The sequence below is a fragment of the Gambusia affinis genome, linkage group LG16, assembly GCF_019740435.1.
Source record: "Gambusia affinis linkage group LG16, SWU_Gaff_1.0, whole genome shotgun sequence".
Classification (NCBI taxonomy): domain Eukaryota; kingdom Metazoa; phylum Chordata; class Actinopteri; order Cyprinodontiformes; family Poeciliidae; genus Gambusia; species Gambusia affinis.
The window spans coordinates 22,963,691-22,985,345 of NC_057883.1; the positions used below are offsets into that span (position 1 = coordinate 22,963,691).

The 21,655-nt window shown below is 48.8% G+C and overlaps 2 protein-coding genes across 12 annotated transcripts; both read left to right on the top strand.

The window, feature by feature from the left end:
- The first annotated feature begins 397 nt into the window (after positions 1-397).
- LOC122845733 (apoptosis-stimulating of p53 protein 1-like) lies at positions 398-15,064 on the top strand. 8 transcript variants are annotated; one of them, XM_044142129.1, is made up of 23 exons: positions 398-1,367; positions 2,904-3,051; positions 3,402-3,509; positions 3,694-3,749; positions 7,034-7,129; positions 7,582-7,638; positions 7,686-7,824; positions 7,893-7,972; positions 8,693-8,860; positions 9,501-9,641; positions 9,707-9,890; positions 10,125-10,192; positions 10,861-11,038; positions 11,616-11,834; positions 11,910-12,041; positions 12,183-12,333; positions 12,746-12,783; positions 12,862-13,187; positions 13,261-13,398; positions 13,563-13,696; positions 13,800-13,966; positions 14,042-14,241; positions 14,330-15,064. In XM_044142129.1, exons 1-23 carry the CDS (start codon positions 1,359-1,361, stop codon positions 14,369-14,371), a joined length of 2,979 nt encoding a protein of 992 aa, XP_043998064.1. In that variant the 5' UTR covers positions 398-1,358; the 3' UTR covers positions 14,372-15,064. The 8 variants fall into 8 exon arrangements, with proteins under 8 accessions (XP_043998064.1, XP_043998065.1, XP_043998066.1 ...); XM_044142130.1 differs by having other exon boundaries at positions 10,864-11,038; XM_044142131.1 differs by having other exon boundaries at positions 400-1,367; positions 7,704-7,824.
- Positions 15,065-15,474: 410 nt separating this feature from the next.
- Positions 15,475-21,584, top strand: sdsl (serine dehydratase-like). 4 transcript variants are annotated; one of them, XM_044142143.1, is made up of 10 exons: positions 15,932-16,097; positions 16,869-16,933; positions 18,875-19,037; positions 19,108-19,144; positions 19,205-19,344; positions 19,517-19,605; positions 19,672-19,905; positions 20,157-20,287; positions 20,362-20,448; positions 21,066-21,584. In XM_044142143.1, the coding sequence occupies exons 3-10, from the start codon at positions 18,891-18,893 to the stop codon at positions 21,167-21,169; spliced, it is 969 nt and encodes a 322-aa protein (XP_043998078.1). In that variant the 5' UTR covers positions 15,932-16,097; positions 16,869-16,933; positions 18,875-18,890; the 3' UTR covers positions 21,170-21,584. The 4 variants fall into 4 exon arrangements, with proteins under 4 accessions (XP_043998079.1, XP_043998081.1, XP_043998078.1 ...); XM_044142144.1 differs by lacking the exons at positions 15,932-16,097; positions 16,869-16,933 and adding an exon at positions 15,475-15,586; XM_044142146.1 differs by lacking the exon at positions 16,869-16,933 and having other exon boundaries at positions 15,931-16,097.
- Positions 21,585-21,655: the final 71 nt, after the last annotated feature.

Consider the following 21,655-nt stretch of genomic DNA (forward strand, 5'->3'; position numbering starts at 1 on the left):
GAAACCAGCAGAGGGTCAAAGGTCATCCTCTGAGTTATCAGCTGTGGTTAGGGTGAAGGCATCGTGGACACATGGCAGACAGTGACTGATGTCCTACATCACTGGCTGGACTGCGGCAGAGTTACCAGAACCAGATCTTACTGGGTTTCAGGTTCAAGCTAAATATTTAGCTAGCTAGCTAAGTTTGTTTATTTGGATTCCCATTATCCATTACTACTCTTCCTGGAGTCAACATATTAAACAAAACATTCATTACAGTTACACTTAGCATAATGTTAGTAACATAGCATATTGACTCATATAAGTAGAATTGTAACAGTTTATTTGTTAAATGATTAAAGAGAATTTGTTAAAAAGCTCCAAGATTTCAACATGAATGAGGCAGCTGTTGATGTTAATTCAGTATTTGGAGGTGTGGACAAAACGTACTGAACTAACTCTGCCAACATGGATGAAACTACAGTCAAGCTTCAACCTAGAACAAATTGACGTAATCGTTCACCTAAAACAAACAAAAAAACCCTAACGGAGATAATCCCAGTCAATGGGAGGAAAGCCAGACTGAGCTGCAAGTGAGATTTTAATCGAGTGTTATAACGTAGGAAGGACTTAGTTTGAAGCAAAACAGTTAGCTTGTTCGGTAAATCCCCCTGGGTGCTGGTTGTCGCGGTGCTGGCCTCCAGTGAACACCAGAGGGCGACACTGAGGATTACAATCAGCTGAACTCATCCATCATCCCAGAACCAGGTCCAGAACGGTTCTGACGGGTCAGAACCAGCAGGTCATCCTGGTTGGTAGCAGCATCATCATGCTGAGGGGTGATCTGATCAGGAGAGGAACGTCTCTCAGCTAGCAGCGCTAACTTCTCCATGCTGTTAGCAGGATGATACATGAGCAGAACCATCCGGACCGGAACATTATGTATTAGAACCTCGTGCTGAAAGCCGCCTGCCTTTTATACCAAAATAAATAAAAACAGAATAATAAACATTTCAGCTGCAGCTGCTGGCTCTGCCGGCAGAGGGCGCGCTGATCAGCAGCATCGATCCGCGATCGATACTTCTCTGGGTTTCTTCAGCCTTCCTCTTGGGGAGGAAGAAGAGGCGTGTTCGGAACCCTGACCCGTTTAGGCCCAGAAGGTTCTGTGGCTGGTGTGGGTTCGGAACACCGAACTGGGTCATTCCTCCGGCCAGTAAAAGCTGGAGCAGCGGTCCGGACGGACCGAGAGGGAGCGGCTCCGGAAGGAAGGAAGGGAGGGAGGGTTCGGGTATCTGGTTGGGTTCGGGACCCAAACTGGACGCGGGGAAAAGAAGTCTGGAAACGGAGAGGAGGAACTGATTCCCACCGCAGCGGCAGAAATGTTACCGGTAAGTTTCTCCTTCGGTTCCGACCGACCCTGACGGAAACTAACGGAAACTAGCGGGAACTAACGGAAACTTACGGGAGGTAACGGAAACTAATAGGAAGTAACGGCCGGGTAGATCCGCCGCTACTGGACCAGAACTAGAGTCTCTGCTAATTGAGTACTGTTGTCCCCAGGGGCCCCCGACCGTCTGGTACCAGCAGGTGTCCGGGTTCTGGGCCCCAGTGTGGCACACCGCCCAGGGTTTCTCAGCCTGTGGGCGGCGGCTCTTCATTTAAATAGTAATATTGTTTAATGATTAAAGGAGCATTTTTTCTATCTTCATCACCACACAATGAACTCAAATATGAGCAGAAGGGTCCAAAGAGAGTCTGGGGGCCATTTGTGGCCCCATTATGGCTGACATTTGGACACCAGCACATTAAGCGGAAAAGCCTTTTTGTCATTTTTCAGTATTGCTTTCTTCAAACTGAAATCTTATTCAAAGTTGGAAGGTTTTCCAGCAGCTCCTCCGGTTCTCCCAGTTAAAGCTGCTTCCTGACTGGGAATGAACTCAGAGCCTTATAGGAGTTTCTTCCAGGACTCAGGGGACACTCTCTGCTGTCCTCTGCTGTCCTCTGTCTCTCTGTGTTTGTCCATGGATGTTTGATTCAAGGACATTTCTCATCCCAGATTATCTTGAATTTATCCATGGGGCACTGATCTGCTGTGACATCATCACAGTGACATCACAGGGTCAGCTCCTGTCTCTGAGAACGTGATACCAACATGGTTACACATCTGTCCAGCTTCATGACATTTAGACTAAATTAAAACCCAACCAGAACTTCCTGCTTGCAGCTGCCAGTGGTTGCTATGGCGACGGTAGCCTCTCCGGTTGGCAGGGACGTGGGGGGCGGCCAAGAGGAAAACTCTTTACGTTTACTGTAAGAGAGCGGCTTGACTTCCTGTTTCCTGTTTTCCTATGGCAGAGAGAGGAAACTGTAAGGATCCGGTTTTAATGGCTAGAATTAGCTTTTATGCTAACTACTGGTAAATCCTTATATTATGGTAGCTTTCTTGTAAAGGTAGCTATGGTAACAAACCTCTCAGATCTACATGAAACATTTAATGGCAGAAAAAAGGATATAAAGGTTTAATGAGGTTAATAACTGGGACTGAAGGTTAAATGTTTATGGATCTGTGATTGAGAAACAATTAATTATTGTTATTGGTTCCTGTTTACCTTGTTACGTTGGCGGATGATGCACTGAAAAAAGAGAACAGCTGATCCAACTTAAATATTATCTCGCTAATTGGTCAGAAGTTGTCAAATTAAGTTTTTCCAAGTTAATTTATTGGTTTTATTACGTTATCAACTTAAGCAAATGTAAATAAAGTATTTTTGAAAATTAAAATGTAAACTGTGACTTTAAAGTATGAATACTTCTGGACCAGACAGCAGGTTGGATCCTGATTGGTTCCTGGTCTGTGATGATGATTTTTATTATCTGTTACTCATCAGCCAATAAGACCTGACCTTGTGTTTCCATGGTTACAGCTGATCTTGACGGTTTACCTCAACGACACCCAGCAAATGCTAACCGAGGTCCCTGTTACCACGGCAACCAGAGTGACCGACGTGGTGGAGTTCTGCAAGGAGGCAGGCGAGTCCGAGTGCCACCTGGCCGAGGTCTGGAACGGACACGGTGAGTGGAACTGGGCCAGAACCGGGTCGGAACCAGGTCCGGTCCAGTGCTGGCACATGGGGGTTTGTGTGACATTCCTCTGATGTCGCTGGGATCAGGGGTCCAGGTCCAGGTTCTGGTTCTGGTTCTGCTGCAAATGTTTAGTAACTTTTCAGCAGCCAGATTTCTGTCAATAACTTGAATATTAATAAAACTGGAAATTATTTAACTGATAATGGAAACATATTGTTATATGTGAAATAATTTCCCAGTTTATTTAGCCTGATCGGGTCCATCAGAACCACATAAGAACCTCAGAGCGTGGATCAGTCTGCTGCCTCCAGGAAGTGACGCCATCTTGTCTTCCTCAGAGCGTCCGCTCCCTCAGGAGCTGCTGCTGTTGGATCTGCTGAACGCCTGGGGGGCCAGGAGGCCCGAGGTCCGCTACTACCTCAGACACCGCCCCCTGTGGCCACCAGGTAGAACTACAACACCAAATTCACCTGATAGAAAACTGCAGGTTGAGGTTTTATAGTGAGCTTTGGAAACAGCAGCCCATTCTGGGCAGGGTGGTCGGATCGGCACCAGGGTCGCCCGGGTCACATGACTCTTCTGGTCCTCGATCCTTTGAATGTGAATGACATTTTGTTGTTTGTTCTACAGGAAGCCCTCTGGTCTCGGATCAGAACCGGACTTCAGTGGCAGCAGAGAGCGATGAGGTAAGTCGGCCGTGGTCTCCGCTCCAGAACCAGCAGCTTAAAGTTTATCCACAAACAACCAGAATGCTGCTAACACAACAGAACTTCCTGATGGTTCTGGATCTGTTTGATCTAGTGCCAGCCTGCAGCTCCATTAGAACCCAGCAGGCTGGACCAGAACCAGAATCATCAGTATCAGAACACATGCAGGTAGAACCAGAGGGATGATCAGAACCTGATTGTCATGACGGTATATGTGGTCTAGTTAAAGTAAAGTTGTGAGTGAAGGAAACTGCTTTAGTTCTAGAGTTGAATTGGACTCGGTCAGAATCAGCAGAGTCTGGACTGAAGGCGGATCAGAACCTAAAAATAAGTGTGTGAGACAGTCATACCTGTGTGTGTGGTGTGTGTAATCCTGGATTAGTGACAGTCATCATTATATGGCTCCACCACTAAGTGGTTGTGATCAAACCGGGTCTGGACTGTGCCGGACCGGACTGCTGAGGACGGTCTGGTCTCTAAGTCACTCATTAGAAACAACCAGCTCCTCTTCCTCCTCTTCCTCCTCTTCCTCCCCCATGTTGAACCTTGGCTGCTGCAGTGACCTGGTTCTGATCCGGTCGGGTTGGTCAGTGAAGGCAGGATTATCCTGGTCCATGACATAACTGGGCTAAGAGGATTGTCTGAAAGCTCCTCCTCTTCATCCTCTTCCTCTCACCTTCCAGAGTCTTCGTCTCCTCAGGTACCAGAACCGAGTGTCAGCAGCAGAACCGGGCCGCTGCAGGTGAGTTCTGATGGTTTATTGGTTGAACCGAACCAGCGCTCTGGAATGGAGAAATTTTGACCTTTGACCTGTAGATCAGGTCAGGGTGGGGACAGGTCTATTGGACATGCAAGAGACCCGTCTCCATGGCGACACCATGAAACGCAGTGGCTGTGTGTTTAATGGGACGTTGTCGCTTTAAGAAGACACCTGTAGCTTTATATGACATCAGGTGTGAGGGGGCGGGGCCTCACAGGAAGCAGTAGGGTGATATCAGTGTCTGACCCAAACCAGACCGCAACAGAACCAGGCCAGCCTGGGCTCAGCAGAACCATAACTAGACTTTTTATCAACAAAGCAGATTAGCAATTAGAGGCTAGTGGTTAGCAGTTAGCGGCTAGTGGTTAGCAGTTAGTGGCTAGTTGTTAGCAGTTAGCAGCTAGTGGTTAGCAGTTAGCGGCGAGTGGTTAGCAGTTAGTGGCTAGTTGTTAGCAGTTAGCAGCTAGTGGTTAGCAGTTAGCGGCGAGTGCAGAGGTTAAACGTATTTACATGAAAATGAAAAAGAACTGTTCAGACCAAAAGATTCAGTTCATCTGCAACAACAACCAGATTATTCTGGACCCAGAACCGGGCTAAACACCCAATCCGGTCCAGATTCCGGTTCTGATCCAGTCCAGACTATCCTCCACCATTTTTCTGTCAGTTTTTCTGATCTAACCACATCCTGGACTTCAAATCCGGACCAGCAGAACATGGGACCGGGTCGTCTGTCCTGCAGCGTGACGCAGCCGGCAAGACGTTCCCTCTGCTCTTCGCTCTGCCTGCATCATCTTCCTCATCAGGCACATCTGGAGGGGGCGGGGCCAAGCCGGCTCTGCTGCAGTAGAGAGAGAGAGAGGAGCCGGGCGAGAGACGGGGGAGGGGGGGGGTGTCGCAGCAAAGAGCTGCAGCAGGACGAGGAGAGAAACAGACCATGCTGGTTCTGACCAGGTTCCCACAGCAGAACTCGCCAAGACGAGTGTATCTGAGGTAGACCTGAGCTCGACACCAGACAAAGTTCTGGTCTGCTCCGGTTTCCCCTGCTGGACCAGACCGGCTGGGACCATGGAGTGGAATGAAGTGGACCTGGTGCAGGAGTTCACGGTGGAAGGACAATGCAGCAAGATCAAAGTCCGCTCCTGCAGGATCACCTGGGACAGCCTGCAGGTACCGCAGCCGGGCCGGCGGAACCAGCAGGGTTCTGCTGAACATCACAACACATCCACTACACTGTCCGAACTTCTGCTGGCTCCCCCAAGACGAGGAGCCCAGCAGAACCAGACACAGGGTTCTGGAGGTTCTGGACATTCTACAGGTTTTGGAGGGTTCTGGTGATTCAAGATGTTCTGGAGGATCAAGAGGTCCTGATAATTCTAGAGGTTCTGGAGGGTTCTGAAGATTCTAAAGCAGGGGTCTCAAACTCCAGTCCTCGAGGGCCGCAGTCCTGCAACTTTTAGATGTGCCTCTGCTGCACCACCTGAATAGAATAATTAAGGTTCTGGAGAACTGATCTACACAAGGTGGAGGTAATTAAGCCATTTCATTCCAGTGTTTTGTACCTGTGGCACATCTAAAAACTGCAGGACTGCGGCCCTTGAGGACTGGAGTTTGACACCCCTGTTCTAGAGGTTTTAGAGATTCAAGAGGGTTCTGGAGGATCAAGAGGTTCTGGAGATTCTAGAGGTTCTGGTGATTCTGTAGATTCTAGAAGTTCTGGAGGATCAAGAGGTTCTGGAGGTTCTAACCACTAATTTGCTAAGCAAAAATCTTAGCCATGCTAACCATAATACATTAAACACTTAAAAAGAAAATGGCGGGAGCTAAAGCTAAACCGCTACACACAAAAAATTACACTAAACTGCTAAACAAAAAAATGCTAATGCTGAAGTGCTAATGACATCACAGATTTGCAGAAGCTAAAGCTAACCATGATGACTCGCTAGCAGCAGTTCTCAGGTTCTGATTCTGCCACATTTTATAGAGTTCATGTAGATGGGAAACATCTTAAGGCAAAAAATGTTTTAAGAGGCTCAAATATGTCAGCCATCTTGAAAAATGGCCTTCATCCTAAAATTGTGGTGACTGATGGGAAATATGAAAAACATCCAAGCTGAGGGGTTAGCTTGCCTATGCTCCACTACTAGAGGGAAGTAAAGAGTAGCTCCTCTGGCTAACAGCTAACAGATCTGAGCCGGCTAAAGCTGTAGCAGGGAGATGAAGTTCAATGGCCAGGTGCTTCACCTGCAGAAGAACCTTTAACCTGTTCATGCTGGCCAAAGCGACTGTTTTCATCAGTGTTGCTGCTCCCATGAACACCAGGGAATCACCATGGTAACCAGTGACTCAGCATATTTAGAGCCAACTAGTTCTGCAGTAACTGCAGAAAGTTTTCAGTTTTAATAATCAGACAGGAAAAGTTTTCCTTAACCAAATCTTTGTCTGCTCTGGAGACACTCACTGTTACTGTGCCCTTTACTGTGTGTGTGTGTGTGTGTGTGTGCAGGTCCCCCAGGTGGAGCTGACCCTCTCTGAGCTCCAGGAAATGGCCACCAGGCAGCAGCAGCAGATCGAGGCGCAACAGCAGATGCTGATGGCAAAGGTAAAAGTGCAAACAGCTCTTCCGGTTTTTGTGAAAATTTACGCAAAATGAAAAGATCCTTGACATTTTTTTTCTTTGATGCATAACTATTTTAAGTTTCTGAATTTTCTGAATGTTGAAAATCATCAGCTTGAAGTGATGCTACCTCCCACCTGCAGGTGGCAGTATCTGGCCTGTGCATGTGGCGAGTTACAGAAATCAAGTTATTTAACTTCTGTAGAGAAATAAAAATGTTTGTCTTCCGCATGTAGATTGTTAGAGTTTAATGTGGAAAGGTTTGATCAGAGATTTGTTTTTATTTTGACTTACCTAAAATAAAAACATAGTGAGATTTAATATCCTGGACAGATGTACTGTAAATGCTGTTCAGCATAGTGTTCTGGAGCTCTGAGGAATCAGAACCAGAACCACAACTGGGCCAGCAGTACCTTCACGACTCTCCTCTTTTTCAGGAGCAACGGCTGCGGTTCGTTCAGCAAGGCAGCAGAACCAACACAGGACACTCACAGGTAGGCCCACATGTTCCCCAGATGTTCCCTCAGATGTTCCCTCACAGCTCTTTGTCTCTCTGCAGGCGGAGGCGGAGCAGCTGCAGCGCCTCAAGGAGCGGGTGGAGAGCCAGGAGGCGAAGCTGAAGAAGATCCGCGCCATGAGAGGCCAGGTGGATTACAGCAGGCTGATCAACGGGAACCTCAGTAAGACAAATAGCAACGATATTCAGCCAGCCGATCATCACTCTGAGCTCTACTGCTTCTGTCTGCAGCCGCAGAGATCCACCATGTGAGCAGCTTGTTCCAGGAGAAGCAGGATGAGCTGCAGGCCGCCGTCAGCAAAGTGGAGCAGGTAGGGGGCGCTGCTCCAGGTAGGGGGCGCTGCGGCAGGTAGGTGGCGCTGCGGCAGGTAGGGGGCGCTGCGGCAGGTAGGGGGCGCTGCTGCAGGTAGGGGGCGCTGCTGCAGGTAGGTGGCGCTGCGACAGGTAGGGGGCGCTGCGGCAGGTAGGGGCGCTGCAGCAGGTAGGGGCGCTGCGGCAGGTAGGGCGCCATGGGCAGGTAGGTGGTGCGGCAGGTAGGGGGCGCTGCTCCAGGTAGGGGGCGCTGCTCCAGGTAGGGGGCGCTGCGGCAGGTAGGGGGCGCTGCGGCAGGTAGGGGGCGCTGCGGCAGGTAGGGGGCGCTGCGGCAGGTAGGTGGCGCTGCGGCAGGTAGGGGGCGCTGCGGCAGGTAGGTGGTGCTGCGGCGGGTAGGGGGCGCTGCTCCAGGTAGGGGGCGCTGCTGTAGGTAGGTGGTGCTGCGGCAGGTAGGTGGTGCTGCGGCAGGTAGGGGGCGCTGCGGCAGGTAGGGGGCGCTGCTGCACATAGGTGGCGTTGCGGCAGATAGGTGGCGCTGCGGCAGGTAGGGGGCGCTGCGGCAGTTAGGGGGCGCTGCTGCACATAGGTGGCGTTGCGGCAGATAGGTGGTGCTGCGGCAGGTAGGGGGCGCTGTAATTTAATTGTTTCTATTAGAATTAAGCTGCTGCTTTGATGGATTTTAGCCTTTTCTTGCTCTTCGTCTTCCTTCTGGTGTTCAGCTGACCCAGCAGTTGGAGGACCTGAGGAGGGGCCGCCTTCAGCTGCAGAGCGACGCCCAGAGGCTGGCGGAGACCTCTGGGTCCCCGGTGGGACCCGGCGCCCAGAAGGGCTCCTTGTTATCCGGCTCTGCTGGCGTGGAGCTGAGAAAGCTCTACCAGGAGCTGCAGGTGAGCCCAGGTTCTGAGGGGGTCTAGGAGCCAGTAGGAGGTGCTGCTGGATAAAATCTGTCTAAAATGAATAAACAAGCAACACCTGGTGTAGCCAGACAGAAAAGAGTCGTGATGGTTCTTCAGAATAAAATACATTTGAACATTTCCTCCATCCATCCATTTTCTTTCCACCCCGGTCCCTAGTGGGGTCAGGAGGTGCTGGTGCCTCTCCAGCGAACGTTTCAGACGAGGGGTGGGGTCAGACTGGACAGTCACCAGTCTGTTGCAGATCAACACAGAGACAGACAGGACAAACAACCAGGCACACCTAGGAGAATTCAGAGACCTGACAGTCATGTTTCTGCACTGTGGGAGAAAGCTGGAGAACCGGGAGAGAACCCACCATGCACAGGGAGAAAGACCCGGGAATCGAACTCAAGACCTTCCTGCAAGAACTGCACCACCGTGCAGCCCATTTAATCATTTCATGATACTGAAATGTGTTTCAAACTGTGATGATGGTTAGTGTAGGTCCGGGTTATGAGCTTTATGTTGTTTTAACAAATATTGACATAGAAGTCGATTGAAGGCTGTGGGCCTTTATTTTGTCACTCATGATGAGGACCTGGTACTGGTACTGGTACCGGCTGTGTTTCAGGCCCGGAATCGTCAGAACCTGGAGCAGAGCGGCCGGCTGACCCAGAACCAGGAGCTGCTGTCCAAGCGGACGGGTCAGGTGGCGGCCATGGACCGCCGGATCGGAGAGCTGAGGGACCGTCTGCACAGGAAGAGAGCAGAGGTACCGATCTCGTCCCGTACCGCTTCCTGTCTCGCTGTCCTCTCTGACGCCCGTCTCCCCTCCAGCTGAGCCGGAATGAGGTCCCCTCCTCCCCCCGGACGACCCCGCAACCCGGCGCTGCCGTCTCCGGCCGAGTGGCGGCCGTCTGCCCATACGTCCAGACGCCGGCTGATGGGAGGCGCGACCCAGGACGCCTGGCGGACCCCCCGCCCAAAGCCGCGCCACTGAGCCACGTCCGCTCCCTATCAGGTCCTGATGTCTTCACAGTGGACAGGGACCTGCCTCTAGACGGGTCGTCTTCACGATTACTGTCCCTCTGTGTGTCCTGTCTCATCTTTCTGTCCCCTCATCTGTTCTGGTGCTACCTTCTGTTGGGACTCCTGGTCTGCTTGTCTCCCTTTGTCTCTAGTTGTTTCTAGTTGTCTCTAGTGAATTTCCAGACCCTTTCTTGATGTTGTTCTGTTTCTTCTGTGTCTTGTTCAGTCAGTGACGCTCCGTGGCCCAACATCAGCCAGACTGGACCTGACTGGAAAACCTGCAGTCCAGAACCGGTACCGTTTGTTCTTCTGATCCAGACTCTTCCCTCCGTCTGATTGGAAACTAGACCCGACACACCTCAGTTCCCTAAGCATTAGGAGAGCACTGTACCTCCAAACCCCGCCCTGGTGGTGATGTCATAGCTTTGTCAGCTTCTGATAGGTTAGTTCTCACTCTGCTTCAGCGAAGAAGAAGCCATTCCTGCAAATGTCCAGCGGGACAAAACCTTTGTCTGTGGAGACACGTCCTGTCTCCTGGACACTAGGAAGCCTGGCGCCTCCATCCCTACTGTAACACACAGTGGTGGTGGCAGCATTATGCTATGGGTCTGTGTTGCTAGACAGTCGGGTCCAAACCGGGTTTTCTGGTCTGCAGAACTGGAACGTTCAGTGAGGCAGGACGGCTACAGTCCTGACCTGATTCCAGTGGTTCTGTGGGGAAGAATGGACTCGATCCTGGTTCCAAAGGTTAAAGGTCAATTTTCATGAAATGGTTGAAAAGTTCTGATGATCCAGAACTTTTCTGGATCCAGAACCAGGTTGTTGAATTGGACCTGAATCAGAAAGTTCAGTCCGGTTTCATGTCAGACGGGGAGTATGTAAACATCTGGTCTCAGCTGGTTGATGCATGCCATGTAGTGGTTGCTATGGAGATGCAGTAAGTCGGGTTCTGGTCCTCCCAGCAGCTGCGACCCTCCGGCTACGGGACGTACCCCAGCGCCGCCCATCAGGCCGCCGGCCATCACTGCAGCTCCCTGCCGCGCTCAGCGCCTGGGACGCTGGGCTGGCCCCGCTCCCCCGCCGCCACTGGCTCCTCTTCCTCGTCTTCATCACCGCAGCGCATCCCCAACCAGAACCCAGGTACCGCCCAGAGACAGACAGGAAATACTTTGAAATACTACATTTCTCATATCTACACTTATGGCCTATGAATAATAATATTTCAGGATGTAATTGTGATTGTTTTCACAGGGAATAGAAGTAGGTTGATTTCTATTAAATATTTTCATTATTTTCTATGGATTTCAGAGAATATAAAATTAAAATGGAAAATTAACAAACAAACAAAATATGAGAAAAACAAATATGTTGAGAAGTTTCTCCTGTCGAGGTCTGTGTTGCAGCAATTACAAAGGAAGCCTCTGACAGAAGAAGAGCATTCTTAGGATTCTATTGCAGAACCCTGGTTCTGATGGGAGGAGAGATTGGACTGTCTGCTACCGGCCCAGTCTACCGTCTACATGTTTAGCTAACAGCTGTTGTTTTTCTAACAACTGTACTTTCATTGAGAGCTAGCATAGCTAACGTTTAGCCGAGAGCTAGTATTTCACTAAAAGTTAGCATTTGGCTAACAGACAATGCTTGGATAACAGCCGGTGTTTAGCTAACAGTTAGCTAGTCATCATGTATTGGCAGCAGGTTCTGGTTCTGTGTCCAGGTTCTGTGCCGTCCTCCCCACTGTCCCTCCAGTCGGAGCGGACCGACCCCCCTCCTGCGGTGGCGGTGCGTCCCTACGTCCCGGAGCAGCCGTCCAGGCCGCAGTCCCCCAGGAAGGGCCCGGCCACCATGAACAGCAGTTCCATCTACAGCATGTACCTGCATCAGCCTCAGGCCAAGAACCCGGGCCCTCTTGGGAACCGCGCCGCCGTCAGGGCAGGTCAGAACCGCCTTGGCGCTGCCGCAGGTCCGATCGGGCTGACCACCCATCCCACCATCTGCTCTGCCTCCACAGTCTACGGGAAGCCCGTGGTCCCGTCCTCGTCCCCCATCCCGCAGGACGAAGCCAAAGACGGCGCGGTCCTTCCTCCGCCCAGCGTGGACGGCTTCCCTCGACCTCTCAGTCCCACCAAGCTGACGCCGGTCGGTGGGTTCCCCGCTCCGTCTGCTTTACTCACACAAGACCTAATGGTTGCCATGGTGACTGGTCAGACTGACTGGTGGTTCTGGTGGTTAACTGGGCCTTTATCAGGAAATCAGAGCTTATTCTGGTCTGCTGTCTCCTCAGCCCACTCGCAGCTGCGGTACCAGAACGACGCCGATCTGGAGGTTCTGCGGCGCCGTCTCAGCAACGCTCCACGGCCTCTAAAGAAGCGGAGCTCCATCACCGAACCTGAGGGCCCCCAAGGGCCCAACATCCAGAAGCTGTTGTACCAGCGGTAAGTACAGTGCCTCGGTGAAAACTGCCTTCCAGCAATGGCTCCACGTTAACTAATGTGTAATAGAGGAGCTAATTGTTAGTTTAGAGTTAATTTACTCAGCTGTTTTGACATCTGTGCTGAAGTTAGGGTTAGAATTTTTCACAGAATATTTAGCTTCTGCTAAATAGTGTGTTTGTATACTGCTGTAGCGTTAACAGAGGTAGCGTTGCATAGCTAGCATTGGCAGAGCTAGCGTTAGCAGAGGTACTTTTGATAGAGCTACTTTTGACAGAGTTAGCGTTAGCAGAGCTAGCTTTAGCAGAGCTAGCTATAGCAGAGCTAGTGTTAGCTTCTTCAGCATGCATTGCCCACCGCTGGGATTGGTCCACTTGCTGCAGATCAGGACTAATGAAGGTGTTTTGTGGTGCAGGTTCAACACGCTGGCTGGAGGCATAGAGGGCGGTTCTGGTAGGACTCGGTTGAGGTTCTATTGATGTTCTGGACTCGGTTGTTCCAGGGGTTTAGAGTCGTTCTCCTCTGTTCCAGCGAACACTTTCTACCAGCCGGACGGGCTCCTTGGGGACGTAGACGCCGTCCATTCAGCCAACGAGAACCTGGACCAGGGAGACAGGGTAGTGGCCAGAGAGGTCAAAGGTCAGGACCTGAGCTCAGTGTCCTGCCGCTCCTCTCCACCCTCCGTTACTATGGAAACACCCAAAGAGACAGAAAGCACCACCAACCAGCCTCCCTCAACACAACCCGGCTCGCCTCCAGAACCAGAGAGGTCCGACGTCCAGAACCAGAACCAGGGAGTGGCTGGCTCCGCCCACATCTCACCTCCAGCACCTGCTGCTCTCCCTTCAGGACCAAAGGTCCATATTGACCCAGACTCCCTCAGGTGCTTCCACCTTGTTACCATGGTCACTAGGTTGCTTGTGTCTGCAGGCAAAACGGACCAACCTGAAGAAGCCGTCGTCTGAGCGAACGGGTCATGGCCTGAGGGTCAAGTTCAACCCTCTGGCTCTGCTGCTGGACGCCTCGCTGGAGGGAGAGTTCGATCTGGTCCAGAGGGTCATTTACGAGGTACCGCCTGATTCCACCCAGAGGTTCCTCTGGTTCTTTTGGTTCTGGTCCAAAGAATTTGCAGGGACTCAAAGGTTTCTTGTTGTTGGAACCACAGAGGCTTCAGGTCTTCTTGCAGGTTGTCCTGACCTCTGACCTCTGACCCTAGTCTCTGGCTCTTGCAGGTGGAGAACCCCAGCATGCCCAACGACGAAGGCATCACTCCTCTTCACAACGCCGTGTGCGCCGGTCATCACCACATCGTCAAGTTCCTGTTGGACTTTGGAGTGAACGTGAATGCGGCCGACAGCGACGGATGGTCAGTTCCTCCTCTGTCCTCTGGACCGCCATCTTGGGGTCATCAAGTTGTCTCTAGGGGCTGTCAGGGGTCATCTCATGGTCTCCTCCTGTCTGTCGCGCAGGACTCCGCTGCACTGCGCCGCTTCCTGCAACAGCGTCCACCTCTGTAAGATGCTGGTGGAGTCAGGTGCCGCCATCTTCGCCACCACCATCAGCGACGTGGAGACGGCGGCTGACAAGTGTGAGGAGATGGAGGAGGGCTACAGCCAGTGCTCCCAGTTCCTCTATGGTGGGTGGAGCCGGAGACATCCAGGTACCGGCACCGTTCCCGGACTCACCTATCTGTCCGCTTCGTCCTCCACAGGCATCCAGGAGAAGCTGGGCGTCATGAACAAGGGGGTGGCGTACGCGCTGTGGGACTATGTCGCACGACGGGACGATGAGCTGTCTTTCGGCGAGGGCGACGCCATCACCGTTCTGCGTCGCCATGATGACACTGAGACGGACTGGTGGTGGGCCAGGCTGGACGAACGTGAGGGATACGTGGCGAGGAACCTGCTGGGGGTGAGACAGCCTTCCTCACTGATGATGAGTCAGAGGTCAGAGTATCTCCTGGCTTCCTCGGGATCATCCTGTGTTGATCTCTCTGCAGCTGTACCCAAGGATCAAACCCAGACAGAGGTCGCTGGCCTGAGATCCGGCTCCATGAGGAAGCGGATGAGTGTAGGGTTGGTTCTGAGAGGAAGCAGCAAAGCACATGTTGACCTTCAGCAGCTGAAGGACAGAAACATCTGCCCACTAAGGCTCTTTCTCTCGGACTGCTCTTGACCTCTGAGGTTCTGGTGGGTCAGAGGAAGCGATGAAGGGCAGAAGAAGATGACCCAGGTCGGTTGAAGGTCACATGAAGGTCGGTTGGCCTCTGACCTTTGGGCTGCTGATGGATCAGAATCAGAAGAAGGAAACACGAGGTGAAGACAACGGTTTAATGAAGCGGTCCTTGTCTCCAAAAGTTCCCCTGAACTCCAACTGTTCATAAGAGGTTCCGGGTCACATTCAGACCGGGTCAGAACATCGGGTCCGAGTTGTTCTGGGCTTCAGAACCTTCTCTGCTGCTTGTTTTTATGTTTTATTCTCCTTAATGTTGCTTTATTTGGCCAAGCTTTGCTTTTCTCATTAGAATCAGTTCACTCACTGTGGAGACTCTGCTGCCATCTAGTGGACAGTTTTATGTGTGGGCTGGATCAACGGCTCCACCTGCTGGACTGGATGTGCCTGAATTTTATGTCCACGTTAATATTTTTATTTCACAAACATTTTGTTTCCAGATGCTGCTTTATGACCGGTTGAGCTGCATTATTAAAGTCAAATAAAGCATTTAAACCTCCCAGTGATTCTCAGACTTTCAAGTTTTGCTTCAGTGTTTTCTGGTTCTCCAATCTCTTTAAGAAACATTCTGAAAAATTATCCAATATTTATGTCAACACAGCGAGAGAGTTAGCCAAGTCACTACGGTCTGAAAACGGTTCAGACGATTACAGGACAAATTTCTCTTTATTGCTCTAAATATGAAACAGAAATCAAATTAACATTCCTGCTCATCTGGTTCTGACCAAAAAATAGAGAAAAGGATTACATTTCCTGTTAAATATTTTTGCAGTTTGATGCAAAACTTCCATCCAGATGTAAAATTTTTTCCAGACAACAATGAGCAGAGTGACACAACACACACACACACACACACACACACACACACACACACACACACACATATATTTTTCTCTTCATGAAACTCCTTAATTTGAGATGTGTGTGCGCGAGAGAGAGGAAGAACGTAATAAACTGCGGACTTTGGATGGTCATAAAAGTTCAGCCATCCGCTCTGGGCTCACTGTCAGCTGCGCCTCAGCAGGTAAGTTTGGATCATTTAAAACTGACTCATTACTACAGGAATCATTTCTGTAGAACTTTCTGCTCTGGTTCTGAAAGCTAAAATATTCGCTTTTATTCATTTGAAGCCTTTAAATCCCGAGAAGGTTCCAGTAAGCAGCACATGAAACCTTCAAAATAGAAGCGCTTTTCGATAATTGCGAATCTGTAAGATTTTAATCTACACTTATGTCCAGATTTTTACTTTTTTATTATTCGTGGTAATGGTGTTTATCGGGTAATAATGTTTATCATGAGTTGACAGAGAGCGGATAAATATACTTTTAAGTAAAATAATATTTGTATAAAGACATTTTCTTTAATTTGGAAGTCCAACGGAAGCGCTATATTAATTCGGCTCCATGTTACGTGTTTAGCATGCAGCTGTTTCTATATTCAACTTTTTTTGTCATGTTTCCTCCTGTTAACAGCTTTATTTTCTAAATCATCCTATTACTTATTGAACGCTCGTTTATTGCTACTCTTCACCAAACGTAAGTTCAGATTTATTGTATTTAATCGCCTGTTTCATAACGACGCTATTTGTTAGCTGTGTATAAATCGTGCATAAAATGGAATATTTTATAGTATTGATGAACATTTTTAGTGTTCTAACTTACTGTTTACTAGGTCAGTTTTAGATAGAGTTGTTTTTGTGTATATAGAGTCTTAGATGGATGCCCCTTTCAAGATGGCGAACACGTTAGCGAGTTTGCCATCTTGGAAGGGGCGATATCACTGCGGCGCAAGTCCGATAGTCTCTTGCGCGACAACTCAACACGTTACGGCGTCCCTATTTACGTGCTGCTTTCAAAATAAAAGCGCACGTCCGGTTCATGTTTGATCTACTGCAAGTAGATTTCCAGTGGCTTCAAATTTAGACTTTGTATTTATGCAGGTGCAAAAGGAAATTATGTATCCGAAAAAATTGGGGATATTAAGGAATCCTCTGTTTCCAGCGACTTCTCTCACTTCTGGGTGACAGACGAGTTAAAACTGTCTCATAATTCACAAATGCACAGACCAAGATTCACACTTGTATATCTTGATTTACAAGTTGTTTCTGGCCTGTGAGTTTCTCTGTATTTGTGTGTGCATTTTAAGACTCCCCTCAAGTCTCAGTCAGCAAATGTCTTTTTTAAATAAATAGGCTATCTGATTGTATGATCAGCAACCAATCAGATAGCTTCCTTGTTTCACCCAATCATATGGACGAAGCCCCACGTTGGTATGTTTCAGCCAATCACATTAATTGATTCCAACAGCAGCGTAGCTACGAAGCACCGACAGTTTAGACCTCAGCCTGGCCTCTGGAAGCGACAGAGGGGCGGTAAGTGAAATATCTATTTAATGTATTTAGTAGTGATGGTGAGATGAAGCCTCATGAGGCATTGTACCACTTGAGCCAATTGGTTCGAGAAAGGGTTCATTTCTTGAGGCTTCATGTGCACACGAAACCACCTAGTGGCCAGGTGTACAATCACAGCCCGCTGTATCTTAACACATGTGATGCATTGAATTTTTGTCTATTATGGGTCTTGGGAATGACTTCACAAAAGGTGTACATATGTGTACAATAAAATATTGTTTGAACAATAAAATATTGTTTGAATGTATTCTCTGTGTGTAATTATTCCCAAAATAGTAGTGTCATGTGATATGGCATGTTGTGTAATAATGTTTTTCTGTGACTCTAGAAAAATGGCATGAGCTTAATCAGGCAGAGGACAGTGAAAGTGCTTGTGGAACTAGGGAGGGGGTAGTGAATAGGCTAATGCTTGTGTAACTTGGATGATTTCATTCATTTTTATTAAGAAACAACAATTTCTCCACAGTTTTAGGTTTCAAATGATTTCTCTTTTTTGACACTACTTCCAGCCTTTGAAAAGACAGCACATGGCAGATGATGGTGCATAAATAAATAAGTGCAAGTTTGTACAGATTGGGGTACAGTGACCGATGATTATAGTATAGTATATAGTATAGTAATGAAATACCTTGGCTGGGTGAAGCTCCAGTTTCTCCCTATTCTCATGCAAGGCACGGTAGTGTCTTAGCATGGATGAGGTGTTATTATTGTACCCCAACTCCTTGGTGCACAATAAACACCTCACCTTTACAGAAAATAAGAAACAGTGAAAAATACAGTTCCTCATAAGCAAACCTAATGCATCTGCAAATGTTCAGTTCACCTTACCTCTCGCTGGCTCCATCCTACTCCTATCCTGTCTTCGCGCTCCTAAATCTCCTATCTATCTATCTCTCTCCTAAACTCTCCAAACACCAAACTAACTGTCTCAAACTAAATAACCATTATCCAAACTCTGCTATCCAAACTATCAAAACTCTATCCACTCTCTCAACTGACTGCAACTCGCCTACAACAACCCACATTTTGAATGGAGCCTGTGGGGTTTATAAAGCTGTCAAACCGCGCGACAAAATCTGAGCCATTTCCCGAAGCAGTCACGTGGTACAGCCGGGCAGCGAGGCCTCGGACGTCATCGTTTTCGGCTCCTCCCCTAAATGAAGCAAGCCTCGATACGCGCTTTACGGAAACGCCCCCTCCATTACTCGACACACGCCTCGAAGCCTCGGCACATCACGTAACATCACTAGTATTTAGCTATAATCCCCACGTTATTACTAATGTTAAGCGATTTAATTGTGCAACTATCATCACAAGCTAGTGATCTAAGTGAGTAAACTGTACTATCGAGCTATGCTAGCGCTTCTGCATGCTAATAGCATCAGGCTAGTGTCTTTCTATAAAGTTGAATTTATTCAAGATAATAGCCTTTGTATTTTATGAATTCTTAGAAAACCCTAGTCCTTAATTGATTAATTATCCTAGCAGTGTGATAATTCACTTAAGTCACGCTTTTCAGAAACACAAAGTGATGTTTTTATTTTATTTATCCTACAAGGCTGAAGATGCTATTTGCCAAAATATGCTACATCTCACGCTCTCTCCGTAAATCTTCTCCCCTGGAAATATAATATAAAACTTTTGATTGGTAGTTCAGGAGTGTGTACATCCCTGAATATAATAAAAAATTTTTTTTGCATTTGTGGATCTCGTCCTGTGCATTTGTGAATTAAGAGACAGTTTTAGCTCCATAGAGGGACGCCTCCAGAACACAACCAGCAAATGTCATCCACATCTGATGTTTAATTTCAAAATAGAAGCCTATTAAAATTACAAGTGTAGTCTGCCTCATACGGGACCGTGTTGACTGGTAACAGAATCTAAACATTATTTTCATCTCAGACTCATCTTGTGCACCATGCCGGAGCATTTCCACGTGAACACGCCGCTGCTGGAGAGCGTTAGCATGTCAAAGATGGCGGGCACCGCTGTCTACCTGAAGATGGAGAACTGCCAGCCCTCCGGCTCCTTTAAGATCCGCGGCATAGGACACCTCTGCCAGCAGGTGGGGTTGCCGTCACTCTGCCTGGACCTTGTCTGCCTGTCTGCTGCTGATGCTCCGTCTGTTGTTGCAGCTCGCCAGCCGCTCCAGGGGAGTCGTGTGTTCTTCAGGTAACCTCTGACCCTGCCTCATCATACTAACAGCCGACATGGTAACGGCCGTCTCTACAGGTGGGAATGCCGGGATGGCCACAGCCTACGTGGCCCGGAAGATGGGGCTCTCAGCGACCGTGGTGGTCCCATCCTCCACCCCCCCCCTGGTGGTCCGCAGGCTGCAGGAGCAGGGCGCCACTGTCAAGGTCGCTGGGAAGGTCAGAGCCGTCCTGCATCAGCTCCTCTGGGTTTTGACCGAGTACTAGATTCCTCGGTCAAAACCCGAGGAATCTAGTCCGGTTTGTCTCTGCCAGAAGCGCATCAGGGGGTGCCCGTCCAGCTGTTCCCCTGACCTCTGACCCCTGGATGCTTGTTGTCTCTGACTGTCAGGTTTGGGACGACGCCAACGCCGAAGCTCTGAGGCTGGCAGAGACGGAGCAGCTGACCTTTGTTCCTCCGTTTGATCACCCCCTGCTGTGGTAGGTACCCCCTGGCTCCTGACCTCTGACCCCTGCTCAGACCCAGCATGTCCCCCGTCTCTCCAGGGAGGGTCACGCTTCGGTGGTGGCGGAGGCGGCGGCCGCCCTGGGCCCCGGGGCCCGTCCCGGCGCCGTTCTGCTGTCGGTGGGGGGCGGGGGCCTGCTGTGCGGCGTCGTCCGTGGCCTGAAGGACGCCGGCTGGGCGGACGTGCCGGTCATCGCCATGGAAACAGTGGGGGCCGACTGCTTCAATGCTGCAATCAAGGCGGGGGAGCTGGTGACTCTGGATGACATCACCAGGTTGGTCCAGCTCGGATCCCATTGGCTGCTTCCGATTGGCCGATCACACAGGTTGCCATGACAACATACAGATAACCTTAAAAGTTCATCTGAAATTTTTGCAAAGATTTTAGTTTTTTCCTGGTCCAGCAGAACCAGCCGTCTGAATTATTATTTCCTGCTTCAGTAAAATAAAAATGAAGAAGCAAACAGAACCGTTACTCCTTCACACTCGTCCCTCTGTGTCCCCTCCTGTCTGCCTCCGTCTCCAGCGAGGCCAAGTGTCTGGGTGCGAAGACGGTCTGCCGCAGAGCCTTTGAGCTGAGCCAGAGCGGCGAGGCGACCATCATCTCTGAGCTGGTGACGGACCAGGAGGCGCTGAGGGCCATCCAGATGTTCCTGGGTCAGTGGCTTCCTGCTGTCCACATCCGGCTCTGCTTCCGGTTCTGAAGGGCGTGTGCTGGTTCTGTGTTCCAGATGAGGAGCGGGTTCTGGTGGAGATGGCGTGTGGAGCAGCGCTGGCTGCCGTCTACAGCGGCCTGATCCCCAGACTGCAGGCCCAAGGCAGGCGGCCGCCGCGCTTATTATTATTTTTATTATTTATTTGCTTTGTGTTTTTATGGCCTTTTTACCTTCTGTTTTTGTTCTTTTTTTATATTTTATTTCATATTTTCTAATATATGTATTTTAAATTTTTATTCATTTATTTTTTTCTATGTATTTTTCTTCATTTTATGTATATTTTATTCTTCAAAAATTTTCTTTTTGTTTTGTAAGTTATTTTAATGAATTTTATTTTTGTTCATTTTTTATTTTATCTCTTATATATCTTGTTTTTAAATTGTTCATGTGTTTTATTTTAGTTTTTATTACATTTTATTAGATGTGTATTTTTGTTTATGTTTACATTTTAATTTAGACATTTACATTTTTTATTCACGTTTTTTAGTTTTACTTATTTGTTTCATTTTTGTTATTGTGTTAAGATTGAATTATTACTCATTTATCAAAGAAAATAACACATTCAGTATATTTGCACATATTATTAATATATAGAAAGTTTTTTATTATTCATTTTTGATTCTGACACGTTAGTAAAGAAGCTGAGGTCCGAACCAGAGCAGTATCTTCATCATGTATTCAGAACCTCACCTGTGACCTAAATCTGGTTTGTTTTCCAGGCCGTTTGCCGACTCCCTTGCGCCCCCTGCTGGTGATAGTGTGCGGCGGCAGCAGCATCAACATGGAGCAGCTGATCAGCCTCCAGCAGAAGCTACAGAGCTAAAGCAGTGCATTCTGGGAAATGTGCCACCAGTCTCATTGCTGATCATAAAGTTTAATTATTGCTGATTTTCATGAGTGAAGAATCTCAACCTGCAGTTGACCTTCTCACCACATGGTGGTGCTGTAGAGTCTGGTAGGAAACTAACTGTCGGCAGACGGAGGAGCTAATGCGGCCGGTTTCTATGACAACAAGAAGGAGACGCTCTGATGAGGCCGTCGGTGGCTATAAATAGGAAATCAGCAGGAGAAGCTGTGGCTGAAATGTTCTGGAACATCAGAACCAGAATGTTGATTCCATGTTGTCCCGCGGGACCAGCCTGAAGGAGGAGGAGGGAACGGGTCAAGTTAGGCTAACGGATATGAGCTTCATCCTACCCGTGTTTATCAATCAATTTATTAAAAGACAATAAACAGTTCAGCTCATAGAGGTTTTTTTTTTCTACACACATCATCAGTTGGAAAGCTAAAGATTTAGTTTAATGCCTAC